The sequence below is a fragment of the Sabethes cyaneus genome, chromosome 1 (assembly GCF_943734655.1).
Source record: "Sabethes cyaneus chromosome 1, idSabCyanKW18_F2, whole genome shotgun sequence".
NCBI classification, from domain to species: domain Eukaryota; kingdom Metazoa; phylum Arthropoda; class Insecta; order Diptera; family Culicidae; genus Sabethes; species Sabethes cyaneus.
Window position 1 is genome coordinate 68,891,875 of NC_071353.1, and position 19,168 is coordinate 68,911,042.

Sequence of the window (19,168 nt, forward strand, 5' to 3'; positions counted from 1 at the left end):
TTTTTTCAATTTTTCAATAGAACGTACTTTGAAATTGATAGGTTTCATTATTGGTGTGGATGCGTAGACGATTTTCCGATCGATTAGCGTAAAAATATTTACAATCGATCTGGAAACTGCTAAGCTATTAGTGCTCAAAATCTTTCATTTTTCGTGACGCTCGCATTTTCCGATTTTTTGGAATGACACCCTATCCCCAAACCTTGCCGTAAGACGTAGTCCTACGTCAAAAAATAAAATTTGAATATTTTTGAAAAATTTGTCTTCAAAATTAAAAATAAATCTGAAAGGGTCCATCGATAGCTCTTCACCAGATTTTATAATATAATTGAAGCTATCTTCAAAAAAAAAGAATTAGGCAAATCGGAGAGGAAGGTTTTGAGATAACTGATATTTTATGATTTTTATCATTTTTATTTTTTTGGATTTTAAATTTGCAATAACTTTAGAACGGCTAGGCCTAAGAAAAAAGTTTATATGACACACTTTGTTCAAAATGATGCGCAGAATTTGATTTTGTTTGAGTTTTACAAAAAAAACTGTAGAATTTGAATATTTTTTAAAAACTTGTCAAATTTCAGACTTAAAAAGAAAAATTCTAAAGAGTGACCACAGATAGTTCTGTCCCAGATTTTAGGGCATAATTTAAGCTATCTTCAAAAAAAAATTAGGCGAATCGTAGGGGATGGTTTTGAGACAAATGACATTTAATGTTTTTTAACATGGTTTTGAAAAGTTTTTTCTTTCAGTGTAATTTTTTCCTTAAAATACAATCTCCTTAATCCTTAATCCTTAATCCAATTATCAATATCCTAATTATGCTTAATTCTTAAGCAGGTAATTTACAAGACTTTTATATAATTGTTAGGGTATTTTGCATATTGTGCGATAATAAGCACCGCATATTTTTTAAATACATTTGTATTGATCGTGATTAGAACTGTTACTATTAGCGGAAACTAGCCGATATTATTAACCACGAACTACAAAATACCTATCATCCCAATGTTTTCTAAAATGTCACCAGTTATATACTATCTGCCTCTGCCCGGTAAGTACAACAAACAAGCAGAGAAAACCTTTTGTTGCCGATTGCGACTTTCCCGTTAATGTAAAACATAGCTGATGTGATTCTACCAGAGATGATGCTAGTACATAAGCATGCCACCAATCAGTATCATTTCGTGTCCTGGTGCATGTTTCTTCGTTAAAATGATCTGAACGAACTCCCTCGCTCTTGGATTCAACAGCTATATTCAAGCGAGATGAAACATGTGCAACAGAATACAGATGTCAATATTGGTAGAAACCAAGGAAAATTGATATTTATTTAAGGGATGCTGGGTAGATGGATTTTCGTTGGCTAATGCCAATCGCTTCAAATGCCATCCGCTCAGTGGTATATTAGCGTCAAACGGCTTAGGAGGTCGTAATAGATACACTGAAAAATTAAAATCCAACGATGTTATCCATCAGCAATTTTCTTAAATGTGCCGACGGTGATAGAAATAATGTGGATGTGGATAACGGAGAAAACAGTACGAGTGGAATGTCTAAAAACAGTGCAGTGAGCTCTAGTACCGCTGGTAAATCTAGTAGCATGTGTAATAACCAATGCTCTCGAATCCCAAAATGTGCCCGTTGTCGGAATCATGGTGTGATATCTGGTCTAAGAGGACATAAGAAGCATTGTACGTACAGGAATTGTAGATGTCAAAAATGTGAATTAATATTGTCACGTCAAAAAATTATGGCTGCTCAGGTGGGTAATTACTAAAAGTGGTGGAAAATCTCGACAAAATACAGAAAATCCACTATCTTGGTTATATTTGTAAACACATAAACAGTCGTTCACGTACAATTATTTTAATACAAAGTTGATTAAGCGAGGAATTTTCAAGAGATATGAGTGTGCCTAAACACGTTGGCGGAACCAGCGCTTATTCGCCTAGTTTTCTAAAACAATTATATTATACTGAGTTTTTGGAGCGTCTTAGTAGAATACAAAACCTGAAATAACAAAGAAAACTTTCCAATTAAATTGTACTATGTATATTTATTCGCGACAGATAGGTATTTCGCCAACAACTTGCAGTCTTCATCAGTGTCAGTTCAAAATCAGGTCGAAAACAGACACTGATGAAGACTGCAAGTCGCAAGCGAAATACGTATCTGTCGCGAATAAATACACATAGGGTACAGGAGGGTATTTCCAGCACGCTACTAAATTCGGCATACATTACCTTTTTTGCTGCGCTTTCCCAAATAAAAACTTTACCGCTATATAATAATACTGAAACGAATGTAGAACTCATAAGCTTTAATGTGTTATAACTATTTTCATAAAAATGTAAGTAATTTACTAAATTTTATTCAATAAACATCAAAACTACTGTTTTTCCACTGGCACGTAATCAGGCTGAAAAACCAGCAGCAATCGCTTCTTCTCCTCTGTTGGGTACTCTTACCACTGCGTCCATTATTTTGAACTATTGTGGTATGCCCCGTTTTATTATTATACTATACGCTTCAAGCTTACCTATCACTTATTGAGGAAGTGACAGGCTGGTAGCTGGAGCGAGACATGTGCCAATCAGGGATGACTAGGTTTATGAACCTAGTATCCTGATCGGCGACGCCAATCAGATCTCCCCGTTTTGAGATACTGCAGTCTGCGTACTATTTGTGCTCCACGATAGCAGAGCAAGTGTTCCGAAGTTAAATATCATCTTGTATGAAACTGAGATTCCGAAAATGATATTTACTCGGAAAATGTCCTGTCACAAGACCGGTAAGCTTGCTGAGATCTCTCTTATTGAGACTCAGCAACTTTTGAGTAACCTAGGGGTGGATACTAGACGTTATATATTCTTTTATAGATTGTTTGAGCGATTGTACAGCCATCCTACTGGCCATAACTGTTCGGCTCTCCTTTTGTTTCAGCCCACCCTCCAGCACACAGTCTAAGATCAGGCAGAGTGAATCTCGACCCGTGAGTAGAGAGTTGGAGCCACATATTCGTTTGTCGACTCACAACGAGTCGACGTGTTGAGGATAGACGAGGATCAGGACTGAACCTCTGCTAGCGCATCGTTCAAGTCCTGCTCCTCCACTACTCTCCTCTCCGCCTCATTCGTTTCTTTGTTTTTCGGCAGAGAGAGCTTGCACGGTAAGAAATCGTCCACTGCATCAGTGACCGGCTTGATGCAGCAAGGGCAAATTGCTGTGGAGGGCGCCCTGGTACTCCACAGGCTCCGTTGCGGCGAGAGAATTTATAGAACCCCCTCCACCATTCATCCCTCGGCACGGGTCGCGTCACACCTTGGATTAGGGGTTTATCCATTCAAATTTTTACGTAATAGCCATAGATAACAGCTATTACAACCATCTCCTTTAGGGGCTTTGGACCCTCTGCTTTGGTTCCTGGGAGTCAAGAGAACCGTCCTGCAGACGGAGAGTTTACACTTCAGCTTTCGCATTAGTGCCCCCTTCTCTGTCCGCATACGACCCTAGTTTCCACCGGTTGTCCGATTTCCACTAAGGAACGTATCCCGGATGGTACCACGAGGAGGTCGAGATAGGAGTTGCTAAATAAGAGGCTGTGGAACCTCTCGGTGGTTCTGGAGCGCATTATTCAGCCATTTACCATCCAGCAATCGCTTACGCGTATCCGCTCTTGATGATGGTTTGGAAAATACACAATTATGATCACGTTTACTTATTCTAGCAACTATAAGCTAGGGTATGTTGCTGCTTCGTCGTAATTGCCTATTCCCGTCCTATCCAACCCAAATTATTAAAAATATCAGCAATTTTTATGACACACAATGCAAAATTAGTTATTCCCAAATATTTTAGTTTATTGTCTCTCATACGCGATCAATCAAAGTGAGCTGAGATATATTTAAATGCATTTTTCATTAAAGAATTCCTAGCAGCCAAATTTCCAACGTTTACGTGCGACGAAGAAGAAAATGTCGATAAATCGTTTCAATTTCCGTCATTCATAAAATGAAAATAACTCACGCAACGCATTGTTGTGATTCTGCAGCCGGGAAAACTTGCATAACCTACAGAAATTTTGCAGAATAACGTTTGTTATGCTGTCCTACACAAATACATGCGCGCTAGCTTCGTAAACATTATTGTGATTTTTAGTTCGGACGATGAAAAATTTTGATGGACGGATTTTTAAACGGTACGACGAATTTAAGAAATAAAGTCAGTTGCGTAATTTCAATCAAATGCTTTATTAATCGCTTTTTAGCTAATTCGAAGGGCACGGATCGGAAGGTAAGTGTGTTTGAGTCAAATCATCATTAGAGCATTTGGAGTATTCATTAAACCCACCTAAGAAATGATGAAAATTAGAGTGGCTTGCCTTACTACGACGGGAATTAGAAATAAACCCTATGAAAATTATGTCACAGACCAATTCTACTTCTTATTTAGTTACTAATGAGATACTAGCATTGTAGCTCTGTAACTACAAAAAATACAACAAAACTTTATTCAGAAAAATTGTAGATTAAACCTAGTTCTATAAATGTCCCATACATTATTTTGTCAAATTTTGCTCGGCTGAGACGGTACTGTCAAATGAATCAAAATTGAGTCAAAGTGATCGGACCATCCCTGGTTCCCCATGAAACTTTTCTATCGTATTGACATAGCTAGTATTTGAGTGACAACCACTTGCTTCTGGTGCTAATGTATATGCACGATTCAATGATACACTAGCACCAGCAGCAAGCTGTTGTCATTGCAAAACTAGTTATCTTCAATGAGCCGGTATCTAGGCTATACCGACACGTTATCCATCGGTCTCTCTTTTGATCTGTTTTTGAAAAGCATCGGAACCTTGTGCAGGCTATTTCGGCCGGTCGGATTTAAAAAACACAGACATCACTATAGAAAATGGGCCCAATTTCTCGCGACAATAACTCATTTCTCGCGACAATAACTCAAATTCAGTAGCGTTTCATTAAGACCAAAATACACGTCGATATTCAGTAAATATTATTCAATCAACTGGTATAAATATCTTGTCTTAAATGAATATAGTTTCAACGTAATTCCTAAATATTGTTTAGGCTACCGCTTAATGGGCTGAAAATACCCTCCCGTACCCTAGTAGAATTTAATTGGAAAGTTTTCTTTTTTATTTAATTTCAGACAAATCATATTATAGTCTTGCAATTCTCAAATAAGTTTTTGAACTGTGAATCTTTGTAAAGATTTCATTTTAATTCATTTGATGACTTGCATGACTAATTTTGAAAAGATCCTACTCTTTTGTAAAAACACGATTTATGTAGAATACAAAAGACTATTTTCGTCTTATGTCTAAATTCAGCCTATTTTCATTTTCATTCACTAAATAAATGCATTGTATAGATATATAACTTCAACATGTTACAACTCTCTGTTGGCCACGAGGTATGATGCTGGCCTGATAAGCCAGTCGCCGTATGTTCGAATCTTGACAGGGAGAGGCTGTTAGAGTCAACAGGATCGTAGCAACTGGCCCTGCAATTGTCATGCACTCTAACAGCTGGCTGCGAAGTCTGTCGTATAAAAAAAAGATGGTCAAGTTTCGATAACGGAATGTAGCACCTAGGCTTTCCTTTGCTATGTTACAACCATTTTCTCAAAAGAGTAAGTATTCTACTGTTTTTTATTAAAAGAACATCAAAACCACCTGTTCTTCCACTAGAACTAGGTCTAGGACGAAAAAATATAAGCAATCGCTTAACCCATTTCCTCCCAGCGTTGCGAAAACGCAATGCACTTTCATTCGATTCTAGAGAAGGCCCGGTTTAAGATATCATCTTGGACCCTGAGAAACAAAGAAAGATTGGAAAAAAATCTAATCGACCTGTTTTTGCTCAAAGGTCAGATGTTACATGTAACATAATTACAGCTGTGACAAAACAACAGGTTTTGCTATTTTTCAGACAGTTAAGGAAAAATGCTCGTAAAACTCGATATAACGTCTATTAACGCCTAACCTATTAATCAGTGTTAATAAGAATCGGTTGCTTGCCAAAAAAAACTTTGTTTCATAATTTTGATTATTTTTGAAATTTTAAGATAGGTTTTAACCTTTGCGTTGCGGAAACGCAACGCTAGGAAGAAATGATATTCAAAATTTGCAACGGGAACGTTTGTTTTCGTTCGTTCGCTGCGGTGTTTCATTTGATGTCGTTGCTTTTTAGTAAACAAATGAATGTAAATCTTGTCTTTCGCTTGTTCAAAATATCCCGGAAATATTATAAAAGTTTTCATAATATAGAATTCGCAGCTTCAAACACTGATGGCAGATGGAGCAGCCGTTGTGATAAGAGCGTAATAAAATTGTTAAAGTACCTTTGCCTCCGGAATATCTGGAGGAATTGAGTGACAGCAACGACAGTTTCATGGACCTAAATTTAATATTACAAACCTTTTCGGAACGTGTTGGTAGGCATTTAATCATCTGCGATGACATGCATTTAGCATTTAAACTGCATACTATGCGTCTAGTGCAAAGATGGTCACCAACCCAAATGTTTCGATATCTATCATAAAACATAACATGTGATACTCTTAGTCGTTCATTTAATCTTTATTAATACTCAAAATCCAAAAAAAAAATCCCAAGTTTGATTTAGCGGTAAAAAAGTATGAAGTATTTATATGCATAATAATGAAGGTATGCAAAAACGGTATACCCTTAACGCCTAGTGTTGCGTTTTCGCAACGTAGCGTTGCGGGACACAGGGTCAAAATTAAAAATACATGTCAGCGGCTTTTTCTTAGTTGACCTTAAAGAGAATTTTCCTGAAAGTTTCAACTTTCTACCACTGCTGGGAAAAGTGTGGGGCTTAATGGGTTAATGGGCTGAAAATACCCTCCTGCACCTTATCTTTTTCTTGGAAATTACCCCTAGAGCGGTCGCGCTAGTGTACTGAGTACACGCGTTTTCGAAAAACGCGAAAAAATCATCGAAATTTTAATCATAACATACCAGTTTTTGGTTGTATTCGAAGATCTACTATTCCTCTTTCTAATGATGCCAAAATATAGCAAAAAGAAATAAAAAAGTGGTCCAAAATTGATTGTAAGAGTACACTCTTAAATGATTCTACCTGTAAATTGGTCGGATTTAGTTAAAGCTAGGTTGAAACTATTCAAAATGCCCTTAAAGTGTACAAACTCAGATTTTGAGTAGTTTCAACCAAAAAATTGGTAGTATGAACTTACAAGTGCGTTATTTGTCATAGAGAATAATTCAATTATCGGTAGCAAGTAGCCAAAATTGGTTGAAAGTTTTACCCAAAGTTTGAGTTTGTACACTTTGAGTAGTTTCAACCTAGCTTTAACTAAATCTGACCTATTTACAGGTAGAATCATTTAAGAGTGTAGTATGTCCGCGCGCGTGTACTCAGTACACGCTGCGCGACCACTAACGTAACTTTTTTGAAATGAAAAAAGTTACACAAGCTGAAGTTTGTAAAGAGATAGAAGGTTGCGACTTTGGACAAAGTTGCTTATCTAGTTAAGACACATCCGGTGACATACAACAAAGCTCGGAACTGATTCGCTAGATGGCGCTAATAATGAAGAAATTAAAATTGTAATTGGTTAAACAACACGCTCAACTAGAGATTGGGAGCTGTGAGTTCGACTCTCACCTTCGCTAAGTCTATATTTTTGGCCTAATATCAAGAATTTTCAGTTTGCCTGAATCTTCATTTCTCGCATTAAGCATTTATTCTTCCCCAACAGAAAAGTAAAAGCCGACTGCTATACGTCGTTGAAAAGAAAAGAAAGAAGAAATTAAATTCATTTAGGAATATTTGAGAACCGTAATGAGCTAGAAGGTTGCTATTTACTACAAAGTTGTTAGTAAAGCCAAGACGCATTTGATAACGAACACTGAAGCACAGACAAACAGACATAACACTCGTTTTCCATTCATCGTACCGATAAAACCGTCATTTCAAATTTGGGCTTAGTTGGGAATGTCTCCGTTTTGGTCAAAGTGGCGCTTTTTGACGAAAGAAGGGGAATTCCCCATAAAAAATACTTGCTACTTCGAGGGACACTCATATTGCCATTTGATATTTGGGAATGTCGATCATAGATGGTGCTAGTGTTCAGGCTAAATGTGAGGTACGATAATTTTTGTTGATTTTTCTTCCAAGAGTTATGTCTGTTTGTCTGTGACTGAAGTTTGGAACTAGTCCGCTAGATGGAGTATACGGTGAAATTTAATTCATTTGGCGATATTTCCGAACCATGACGAGATAGAGGGTTGGTGATTTCGACAAAGTTGTTTATCAGGTCAAGATACTTCCGATGATGGTAAATAAAATTCGGAAGTCAGTAGTAGGTGGATATGATGAGAAAATCCAATTCTTTTCGGAATATTGCGGAGCCATGATGACATAGAACACTGCTGTTCGCTACAAAGTGGTTTCTGTAGTCAAAACACGTTAGATAACGCATCGCTGTCCTTTTCACCATTGATTGCGTTGTCAATTCCAGCCAATCAACAGCTTTTTTTATGGTTCCCTGACGGAAGCAATTGATACGTATTGCTTCAACTTTTATCAAAAGACAAGATAAAGAGCACAGACTGATCTTTTGACGAAGCAATTTCGTCGTCTACATCGTCTAGCCAGAAAGATCACCCGGAAAAGATTCCTGGAAACCCGTTTCCATCACATTGTTTAAAAATATTTTAGAGAGTGTTTGAATCCCTATTCCCGGGGTCGCTAAAAGGTTTATTCGAAAATCTGGCAAACACAAATAAATGTCTAGCCAAAATCTGGCGATCAATTTGACCGATGGGGAGGGCTTTTTCGGGAAACGTCTTGCCAGTTTTGTTCAACGCAGACACAAAATGTTGTCTGAAATTATGAGTGATGACTTTTTTGCAGAACGGAGAAACAGAAATCTAGCAAAAATCTGGCACATTGCCAAATATCTGGAAGATTTTGAACTTTGTCTGGTATGCAATAAAAAATCTGGTAAAATTTATCAGCAAAGCAAAACCATGGGTATAAACGTCCTTCAGAACTTGACCCTTTTTTATCGATAGACTTCGCTGCCGGTTATTAGAGTACAGGAAAATCACGGGGCTAGTGCAAAGATCCTATTAACTCTGTAACGACACCGGCCAGTCGAGATTCGAACATATGACGACTGGCTTGTTGGGCCAGCGTCGTACCCCGGAGCTAACTCGGCGGGCAGGCTTAATGGCAACGTTGATGCTTGCAATTATGAACGTGTGCGTGATGATAGAACCAAAGCTATTTGTTGGCTAACGCGACAACACGACTGAAGTGCCCTCTCTTGATACTCATTTGTATACAGCTTGCTTTTTGACGTAGGACTACGTCTTACGGCAAGTTTTGAGATAGGGTGTCATTCCAAAAAATCGAAAAATGTGAGCGTCACGAAAAATGAAAGGTTTTGAGCGCTAATAGCTCAGCCGTTTTCCGATCGATTTTCAATATTCTTACACCAATCGATCGGAAAATCTTCTAAGAATTAATCCAAATGAAGAAAAGTATGGATTCTTGAAGTTGAACTATTGAAAAACTGAAAATAATGAACCTATGTTTTACCAGAATTCTCGCTTTGTGATTGGTTGGAAGACTTTACGATGATCTAAACCTATACCAATTTGATATCTGTGTTTGGGAAGTAAGTCAAAACAAGTGACAAAGTTCCCTCATTTCAACAAGATTTCTTAACACCGCGGTTCAACCTAGACCATTTTGATGTCCTCGCTTGGGAAGTTTGCCAGAGAGAGTGACAAAGCCCCCTCGTGCCAACAGATTTCTTACGAACGTAATTAAACCTAGTCCAATTTGATGTCTGTGTTAGGGAAGTGTGCCAGAAAAAATGACACAAATTCGTTGTCCCAACAGAGCGCAAATTCTTTACTGCGAGACGATTAAACCTCGGCGAACTTGATATTTGTGTTGGAAAAATGTGCTACAGCTGTACTGTTCGGTTATAATACGACTCTGTATGAATACGCATGCTTGCCGTTTCATTAGAAGTGTAGTGAAAAGATGTGCTGTTGATAAAATAGGATTGAATTGATAAAATCGCTTCAACGTGGGAAACTTTGGATAATAAAATCAATCTTTAATTTCAGTAAGGTAGCAGGAAAGTAATAGTTTGTGTTCTAGATTTTGTTAAATTGTTTTCAAATGCACAACCTTTTGAGAATTGAACGTATGCAATGTTACTACTTTGATAAATGTTACATACAACGCATGTAGCATGTATATATGTTGCATATACCATGTATACATGAAGAATCGAATGATTACAAGCATGAATACATGCTACTATCACTACAAAGAGACTTACGTAGTCCTGCGTAACCTATATATGCGGTCGTGTCCTGTACACAACCCCTCTGATTTTTCATTGGGATCGAATACTTTACTCTTTCCTTGTATTGCATGTGTGTTATTTCCTGTATGATATAAGTGACCGTAACAAGAATATTATAGGATTGTTAGGAATCTAATGCACATTTTTCATTCTCATTATCATAGCAGGAAATAAAACAAACAAATGCTCGTTTTGTATTGTTTTATGGTGAGTGTAAACATAATTCTAACATTCTAATGTTTAAAGCATTAACTCAACATACCATAGCAAACTTCATTAATAACATACTCATTATAAAACTGTACAACTGATTGTTATACAACTAATGTGAGTCATCAATAAATTGATATAAATAAAAGTACGTAAGAGTGCTACATGGGTAAGTTGAATAAGTATCATGTATCTCTAGGTGAGATATGTGCATTATTCAGTTTGTCAACATTGTCGATGATTCACAAACTCTGTTTTGGGAAAATCGCCAAAAGAATACTATTTGCAAACATTTTGATGTTCTCTGCCAGACCAGATAAGCCATTTTACCGTTTATTCGACTTTAGCTGAGATATCGCAAAAAGAAATATGATTTTACCAACTGCGACATCTAACGGGACAGTTCCAAATTTAACCGATCATTTTCAAATTCGTCTTGTCTAGACACACAACTTTGTCAAAAACCGCAACCGTCGATCGTATCATAGTCATGAAATATCATCATAAGATTATAATTTGACCACGTGCGCCACCTAGTGAGACAGTTTCAAACTTTGTTATGCATTACCAAATGTGTCTTGTTCGAACAAATAACTTTGTAGAACACAGTAACATTCTATCTCGTCACGACTCTGAGATATTCCTAACAAAATCAATATGCTCATTATAAGCGCCATCTATCGTATCAGTTTCGAACTTTGTTGTTCGCAGTCAGATTAATCTCGTCCAGATAAACAACTTTGCCAAAGACAGCAACCTTCTATCTCTTCGCAGTCCCGAGATATTAGAGATTTTAGAATCGAGATTCTAGAATGATTTATTTTGGTCGCCATTTGCGCCATCTAGCGAATCAGTACTCAAACTTTATTTTTCGTTTCCAGATGTGTTTTAAATAGATAAACAACTTTGTCGAAAACCGCAATCTTCTATCTCATGCTAGTCTTGAGATATAGGCAGAATTATTCGCCGTGTACTCAGTACACGACGCGACCGCTTACGTAACTTTTTTTAACGCGACCGCTCTAGGGTTAATCAAGGTATTGAGCAATTCCAGCTCAAAACACTGAAAAAAGGCCATTTTTGACTCGACTATTTTTGATTGGAATGAAATTTTTCTGTTATAGGGGCCATCCATAAAGTACGTCACGCTTATAGGGGGGAGGGGGGATTGACCTAAACGTGACGATTTGTGACGTAGGGGGGAGGGGGGGTATAAAGTTATGTGACGTCACAAGAAAAAAAATTCAAATGTAAAATTTATTCGGGGATTTATAAAAAGGCTACTTCATTTTGAAATAAAACTATTGAAGGCTTCTATAAAATTAACGTACTGATGGATTTTTTAACATATTTTGGTAAACAGGACTTATTTATTTTTGTACTATGAACTCTCTATTAAAACTTAACAGAATATGCTGTACACCACTGAAGAACTCTTTGTGTACCGTCCTGCCTAGAAAATTTTTGCAACCGTCGCATAAACTCCTGAGGGGCTACAGGGTGCTACCAGAGACCAACGGCAATGTTTCCTCTTGATATTCTTGCTGAACTCAATCGATGAACCTAAACTCATACCGAAGTTCCACGGCTGGTTTTAAGGTTCTTCTGTACAACCTATATTGCCCCTCTCTCAAAAGCTTCCGGAAGGATAGAGTTTGTGCCAATTGCGGATTAAATTTCGCATCTAAAGTAATGTTGAATGATTGAAAAAAAAAAATACACAAAATGACAAAATCCGTCAGAAAAGTTCTTCCAAGGCGTGTTGCAGCAAGACGTCAGCAGGAAGTCCTGATTCTTTCAACTATAGTTCTATAGCTCAGACGAATTTGAGTGGATGGATGTAAAGGACGTGGATAAGCGCGAAACATTAGTCGACGACACATCAGCGACTTTGAAAGCGTTTTCAATCGCAGCAATTGGAGATCATCTTCAAAATCCGAGAATCGATGACTTATAAGCTCGAACATTTTCCTTCTTTTATTTGCTGAAATTCATTTTTGTTATTTGATGCATTGATTGAAGTGAATTAAATTGATAGCTTGAAATTAAAAGGCTGGAATGTATATTTAATTTTTTTGTTGTGAAGGGGGGGGGGGGGGGGTGCCGTGACGTGACGTACTTTCTCAGGGGGGGTCATGAATGTGTGACCAAATGTGACAATGGGGGGAGGGGGGGGTCGATTTTGGTCAAAATTTGCGTGACGTACTAAATGCATGTCGCCATATTGGATACCACGCAAGGCGACTCTTTTATCATTAGGACAACTGTGTCTATTGATATATATAGAGCAGTTCCACGGCAAATCATCCAAAAAAAGTTGAAATCTGAAATGAACCTCTTTGATTTGGATGAAACTTTACAAACGTGTTTGATAGGAGGAAATATGCACCTTCCATAGGTTTTGGCGCCATTTTGATTCAAGACTTATTTTTAAAAAGGGCGTATTTATTTTCATGTGTGAACGATTGTATCTTGAAAACTATCGATTTTACAAAAATTATGTCTAAGTAAAAGTTGTAGAAAATTGATTTCTGTAGAAAATATACACTGAAAAAAATTCTTTACCAGTTTTTCAAAAATTTGAAAATAAACCTTAAAATCAAAATATTAAAAATATACTATTTTTGAAAATTTCAACATACTTTCAATTCTTTCCACTTAAAATTTCTGTTATGGTTAGTCACGCGGCAAAAAGTTACTAACTAATCAGTGTGTCCAGTTTTTTTCGAATACAGTTTTTAAAATATCCACAACTCAAAAGCGAATGATTGAATCAATAAGGTGTATTCGGATGAGTTGTAGGAAATTAAATGTAGTTATTAGAAATTTTATAGAAACAGTGGAGCAGCTGGAGTAACATATGAAAAAGACGTGTTTAACATGAAAAATTAAAATAAATCTGTTAGGGCGAACCAACCAACGCTTGAAAGCCCCATCAAATAGTAAAAAAAGTCTAACTTTTTCTCCGAATATCTCGAACACGGTTGAATTTAAAAAAAATAATTATTATGACCAATTTTGTTGTAAATGACATAAAGAATTGTTATTTATATTACAATTTCATATAATACTTGAAAAATCTCAAGTTGGAAAAAAATCATGAAAGTCGTTGTTCTACGAAGTCCGTCCATGAAAGTTGCTCCATCTCAGGATAACTTTTAAAAGCTTGCAAATTACTTCTATTTTTTCTAAAAATAATTCAAAAATTTTCAAAAATGGTATAATAGATATCTTGATTTTATGTTTTACTTTAAATTTTTTGAAAAATTGGAAGTTTTTTTCAGTGTATATATTTTTATGTTCAGAAATCAATTTTCTACAACTTTTCTTAGACATACTTTTTGTAACATCGATAGTTTTCGAGATACAATCTTTCAAACATAATACACATGAAAATAAATACGCCCTTTTTAAAAATGAGTCTTAAATCAAAATGGCGCCGAAACCTGTGGAAGATGCATATTTCCTGCGCTATATCTCTGCATATTAGCGTTGGCAAGAGGAAATGCTTATCAACTTAGGGACTATATTGGCTCGTTTTATTGTGCTTGATTTTCATTTTCAGGTGGATTTCAAGCCACCGAGAATGTTGCATGTGCATATTATTTTTCGATATAAATTAACAAATCACGGTTGTTTATGTAGTACCATTACATTATACAGTGGTATTCCTATTATATCTACACCTGATTTAATCTACACCCGATTTTAGGTACCCCCGATTTTGTCTACCTTTTCAATCCGTTTTTATCTACCTTTTTTTAAACTATCAATTTAACCATGCGGCATAAAAATTTGCAATATTTCATGAATTTATTTATAACAGAATATTTCTTTGTATTTTATTGTTTGTATTTTATATCATCTGTGATACGGGGTATAAAAATGCTGAAGTTAAATACGCAGAGTAATATCCATTTATTTTGTAACGCTTCCTTTTAATATTTCATAATGATCCTTTGTGAAATTTTTCTATACCATAACGCTAACGGCCAGGGTACTGCTTTGACAAGGGTACCCAATTACACATAAGCACGCATAAAATTAAATTAGCATATCGCTCAATAAATGCTGTGCAGGTTATACAGCAAACACCCGGGCGATATCACAAAAGATCAACTGGTCGCAGTGATGAGTCCATACCAGAGAAATAAACGCTAACGGACAAGCCCCGTTTCCGCTAGGAACTCTAGTTTATCTATCTTTTTTCGTTAAAAATTCTCAATTTTTGAACCATTGAACCGATTTTAATACCAAATGAAGAGTATTTTAACCTCTTTAACGGGCAACATCGTGAAAACGATGCGATCAAGCAATTTTATCATGAAAGTACACTCAAAAGAAGCTCGAGTGTTGATTTTCATGAAAAAAAAATTATTTGGAGGACCGCCAGGTATGAAATAGTCCAATTTCCCTTTTTCGTTTTTCATGCCTAACGCCCAACCCAAATATTTTTTCAGTTCAGGTTTTTTGTATCCATGGAAGAAACACTGTTGCACCTTCTACTTTTTTTGAAAAGTACAATAACAAAACTATTCATTAGCTATGGGTGGCGCCATTGTTAGCGCAAGGTGCAAATAGGATAAATACCTTTGTTTCTCTTTCTTTATTGGGTTTTATAGGGATTTCCGTAAAGAAAACAGATGTGTAAGTGGCCGGGTAGACAAGAGAGGGGGAGCTAATAAATGGGGAGGAACGTCCCAAAGAGGAACAAGCGTTATATTTTTGCATTATAAGCATTTCGGTTACAAGAGCTGATGTACAAGTGGCTGTGATACAAAGACGCCCCGAGTAAGATCGGGTACTCAGCTAGTATTACATAATTGAAAAAAAAAGATCAATATTAATAATATTTTTTGTTCATTCAAACTATTTTAGAGCAAATTATTTTTAGACTAATCTCAAGTTTTTAGTCTTGACCTTGAAATGCGGTCATACATATATATTAATATTTTTGAAACGATGGTTCTACAATTGATGAAGGGACGGTAGGGGAAAGAAATGTAAATTTTTTTGGTGAAGGAGGGGAAGAGCAGAAAGAAAGGGGGGGGGGAGGGTATTGGTAGCTATGCTTGACAAGTAGTCATTTTGACTCCTACCTTTTGTCCAATGCTGGAAGGTGCATGAGTCGAACCAAGCTGTAATCTGAGAATCCGGTTATAATCTCAGATTACAGCTTGGTTCGACTCATGCACCTTCCAGCATTGGACAAAAGGTAGGAGTCAAAATGACTACTTGTCAAGCATAGCTACCAATACCCCCCCCCCCTTCCTTTCTGCTCTTCCCCTCCTTCACCAAAAAAATTTTCATTTCTTTCCCCTACCGTCCCTTCATCAATTGTAGAACCATCGTTTCAAAAATAATAATTTATTTTTTCCCAAATTTGTCTACTTTCCAAATATATCTACAAAAAATTTTCGGAGGGGTAGGTAAACCACTGTATTTAAATTATTAATTTCATTAAATTTACAAAATTGGTGTATTTATGATCTTAATTTTCGTAATTACTGACTAGAAGAAAAATTTCGAATATCCAGGTTAGTTTCAAATAAATGGTGTTTACATAACGAGCATCGTTTTGTATGGCAATTTGGCATCGTTTGTTGCATTATTTCACACCGAAACCGAGCGTAGTTTTCGACAAATTACATTGCAATTAAATTGGATCTTTATCTAGCTCCCCCTTCTACTAACAACAATTTCTTTCCCGTAATGCTTGTGAAGATGCAGAGGATTCCCTGGTCTTTAGTAGCAACACTAACAGATTTAGGACTAACATTCCTTCCGATCCCACCAGGACTCGCATTCGGACGTAGCCGGCATCGGTATTGATCAGCAAGCAGAAACGTGATAAGGTTGTATAATGAGGAACAGTGTGCTGTCCCAAGCATGCTTTGTGCAGCCATCATTTTGCAGTTTTCATCGGTCCTGGTCAATAACGGAGTAGCAGCACACGGGCGGTATCCTAGCTTATGCTTATGCTAAATGTTTTGACAATGCTATTTTTTGTCAGATTATAGTCACTTTAACAGCTTATGTCATTCCACAGTGGTCAAATTTTGAAAAAACGCGGGCATTAGCAATTGGGTAAAAAATGCGTAATTTTTAAAGGGTGGTGTCTTCGGAGAAGTTTAATAATAAAATATAGCGCATCTTTCTGCACTATTAGGGTGACCGTGAATTCACCTATTAGGGTAATACGAACATTGTTCTTTTTAATAATTTAAAAAAAAAAAATTTTCTTTAAAAAATTGCAGAACATACTAAAATAAGCAATTCTGCTGAAAATAGTAACTTTCTATCTCTTACCGGTTGCGAAATATAATGATGTGTTAAAAGGAACGCTTAAAAATCAATTATGCTCAAAAACTTTTCACGATTTTTTTTACTGCTTTCGAAAATCTACAAAGTTATTCAGTATGCTAAAATACTCATTTTCACTGAAGACTGTTTATCGCTAGGACGCATATTTAATAAATTATAAAATAAATGAATAAAAAAAATTTGCGATATTCAATTTTTTTTGACAATTTCAGGCAGCTTCGCACAAACCACACATCCATTAGGTGAAAGTACTATACTTTATTTATAAAAACAAAATATTTCCATTAGGAGCACTCTGAAGGAATCTCATAAAAAAATAATTGAAAAATGTGTTATTTTTTAATAGAATTTATTATATAGCTCGTTATATATTATATAGCTCGTTAAGGAAAAGAGTTAGAGAGTTACTGTTTTTAACAAAGTTGCTTATTTTAATGTGTTCTACAACTTTGCTGAAGACACCATACCTTTTTGAACGCATTTAAGTAAACAAAAATTTGTGTCACCCTAATGAAACCACCAAAATCAGAATAGTTTGCTATAACGCAAAAATGAACTATTTTTGAGGCATAGTGTCTTTGGAGAAGTTTAATAATAAAATAAAGCGCATCTTTCTGCACTATCAGGGTGACCGTGAATTCACTTATTGGAGTGCTACGAACTTTAGTTTTTTTTAATTTCTAAAAAAAAATTTTAACTCAAAAAGTTGCACAGCATACTAAAATAAGCAATTTTGCTGAATATAGCAACTATCTATCGCTTACCGGTTGCGAAATATAATGTTGTACAAAAAGGAGCACTTTAAATTCAATATCAGAGGAGCTCAAAAACTTTGGACACAATTTTTTTATTGCTTTCAAATGTTCTACAAAGTTATTCAGTATGTTAAAATAAATATTTTCTCTGAAGACTGTTTTTCACGAAGATGCATATTTAATGAGTTAAAAAGATTTTATCAAAAAATTACACATTTTTCAATTGATTTTCATGAGATTCCTTTGAAGTGCTCCTGATGGAAATTTTTTTTATAGATTAAATATAGTACTTTCACCTAATGGTTGTCTGGTTTGTGCGAAACCGCCCGAAACTTAAAAAAAGTACAAGGGTCCATGCCTAGTGGCACGGGCGCAGGCTTGAAGTAGGACTACGAATGTAGTGCAATTCGTCTCCCAATGCTAAAGCCGGTGATATTTGAAAGAATTTCATATATAAATACTCAAGTTGCGCATTAAAGAATTGTGTTCTTACAGTAGAATCAATATATATAGAATGCCAGTGTCGCTGTTTTTCTATAGGACTCATTGTGGTAAACATGATGCTAACAGTCTGTATCGAGTCTGTGAATCGGGAACTTCGTTGTCAAAGTTGCTCATTGTTCTTTATCTGTGCGCTGGTTGGTGCTGTCAGTCATCAGTGCCAGGGATACCAGATTTGCAGATTTGTCTGCAAATTGCAGATTTTTGGAACGGTCTTGCAGATCATTATAAATTTGCAGATATTTGCAGTTTTTCTGACTTTTATTGTTTTGGTGCAGATTTTTGTTCGAAGCTCTTTAAACTTTCACAGACTTCCTAAACAAGTGTGCAGATTTTCGCAGATTATTTTTAAACCAGAAAATTCGAGTAGCCGGAAAACTGCTCGATTGTTTCGGTTTTCGAGCAGTTGCAGACATTTTTTTTAGAAAATATGGCATCTCTGATCAGTGCGTTCTCCGCTGTGTTTTTATGCCAGTGAAATGGTTTTAAACGTTCTTTTTCTTTTCGTCCGGATCAGCCCGGTGTCACCAATACACTCTCACATATGATTTGACAGTACCCCCATACTGATGGGCCCCTCGTTGCTGGGCCCCAAACAACAATGGCCGCTCCATATATTTTCTATGAAATGATTTCCCGCCCAGTGTTTTGACGTTTTAGATTGCGGTCATAGAAAAATGGCGGCGTGCCGGGGGGTCGGTCCGGATGAATAGAATCCCACAACTGCGCCCTTTTGCACCGACTTTTTCAGAAATTTGAAGCAAGCGAAGTTTCCAATCACATTACTTGGCAGCCATAATTGAAATTTTAAACTGGTTGTCAAAGTTTGACAATGAGATTCCTCTTTTGATGAATCTCAGGCACACACACATTTGCATATATAATGTAAATACATTATCTGAACATGTGTGATGTTTACCACGCGCACTGCAGCGACACTGGCATTCTATATATATTGATTATACTGTTCTTACATG

General features: G+C 36.3%; 1 protein-coding gene across 1 annotated transcript in view; it reads left to right on the forward strand.

The window, feature by feature from the left end:
* Window positions 1-1,462: 1,462 nt before the first annotated feature.
* Window positions 1,463-19,168, forward strand: part of LOC128745108 (doublesex- and mab-3-related transcription factor dmd-4) — a 31,494-nt gene continuing 13,788 nt past the window's right edge. The window contains exon 1 of the mRNA XM_053842098.1: window positions 1,463-1,762. Within this exon, the coding sequence (XP_053698073.1) occupies window positions 1,463-1,762 (300 nt within the window). The remainder of the gene's footprint in view (window positions 1,763-19,168) is intronic.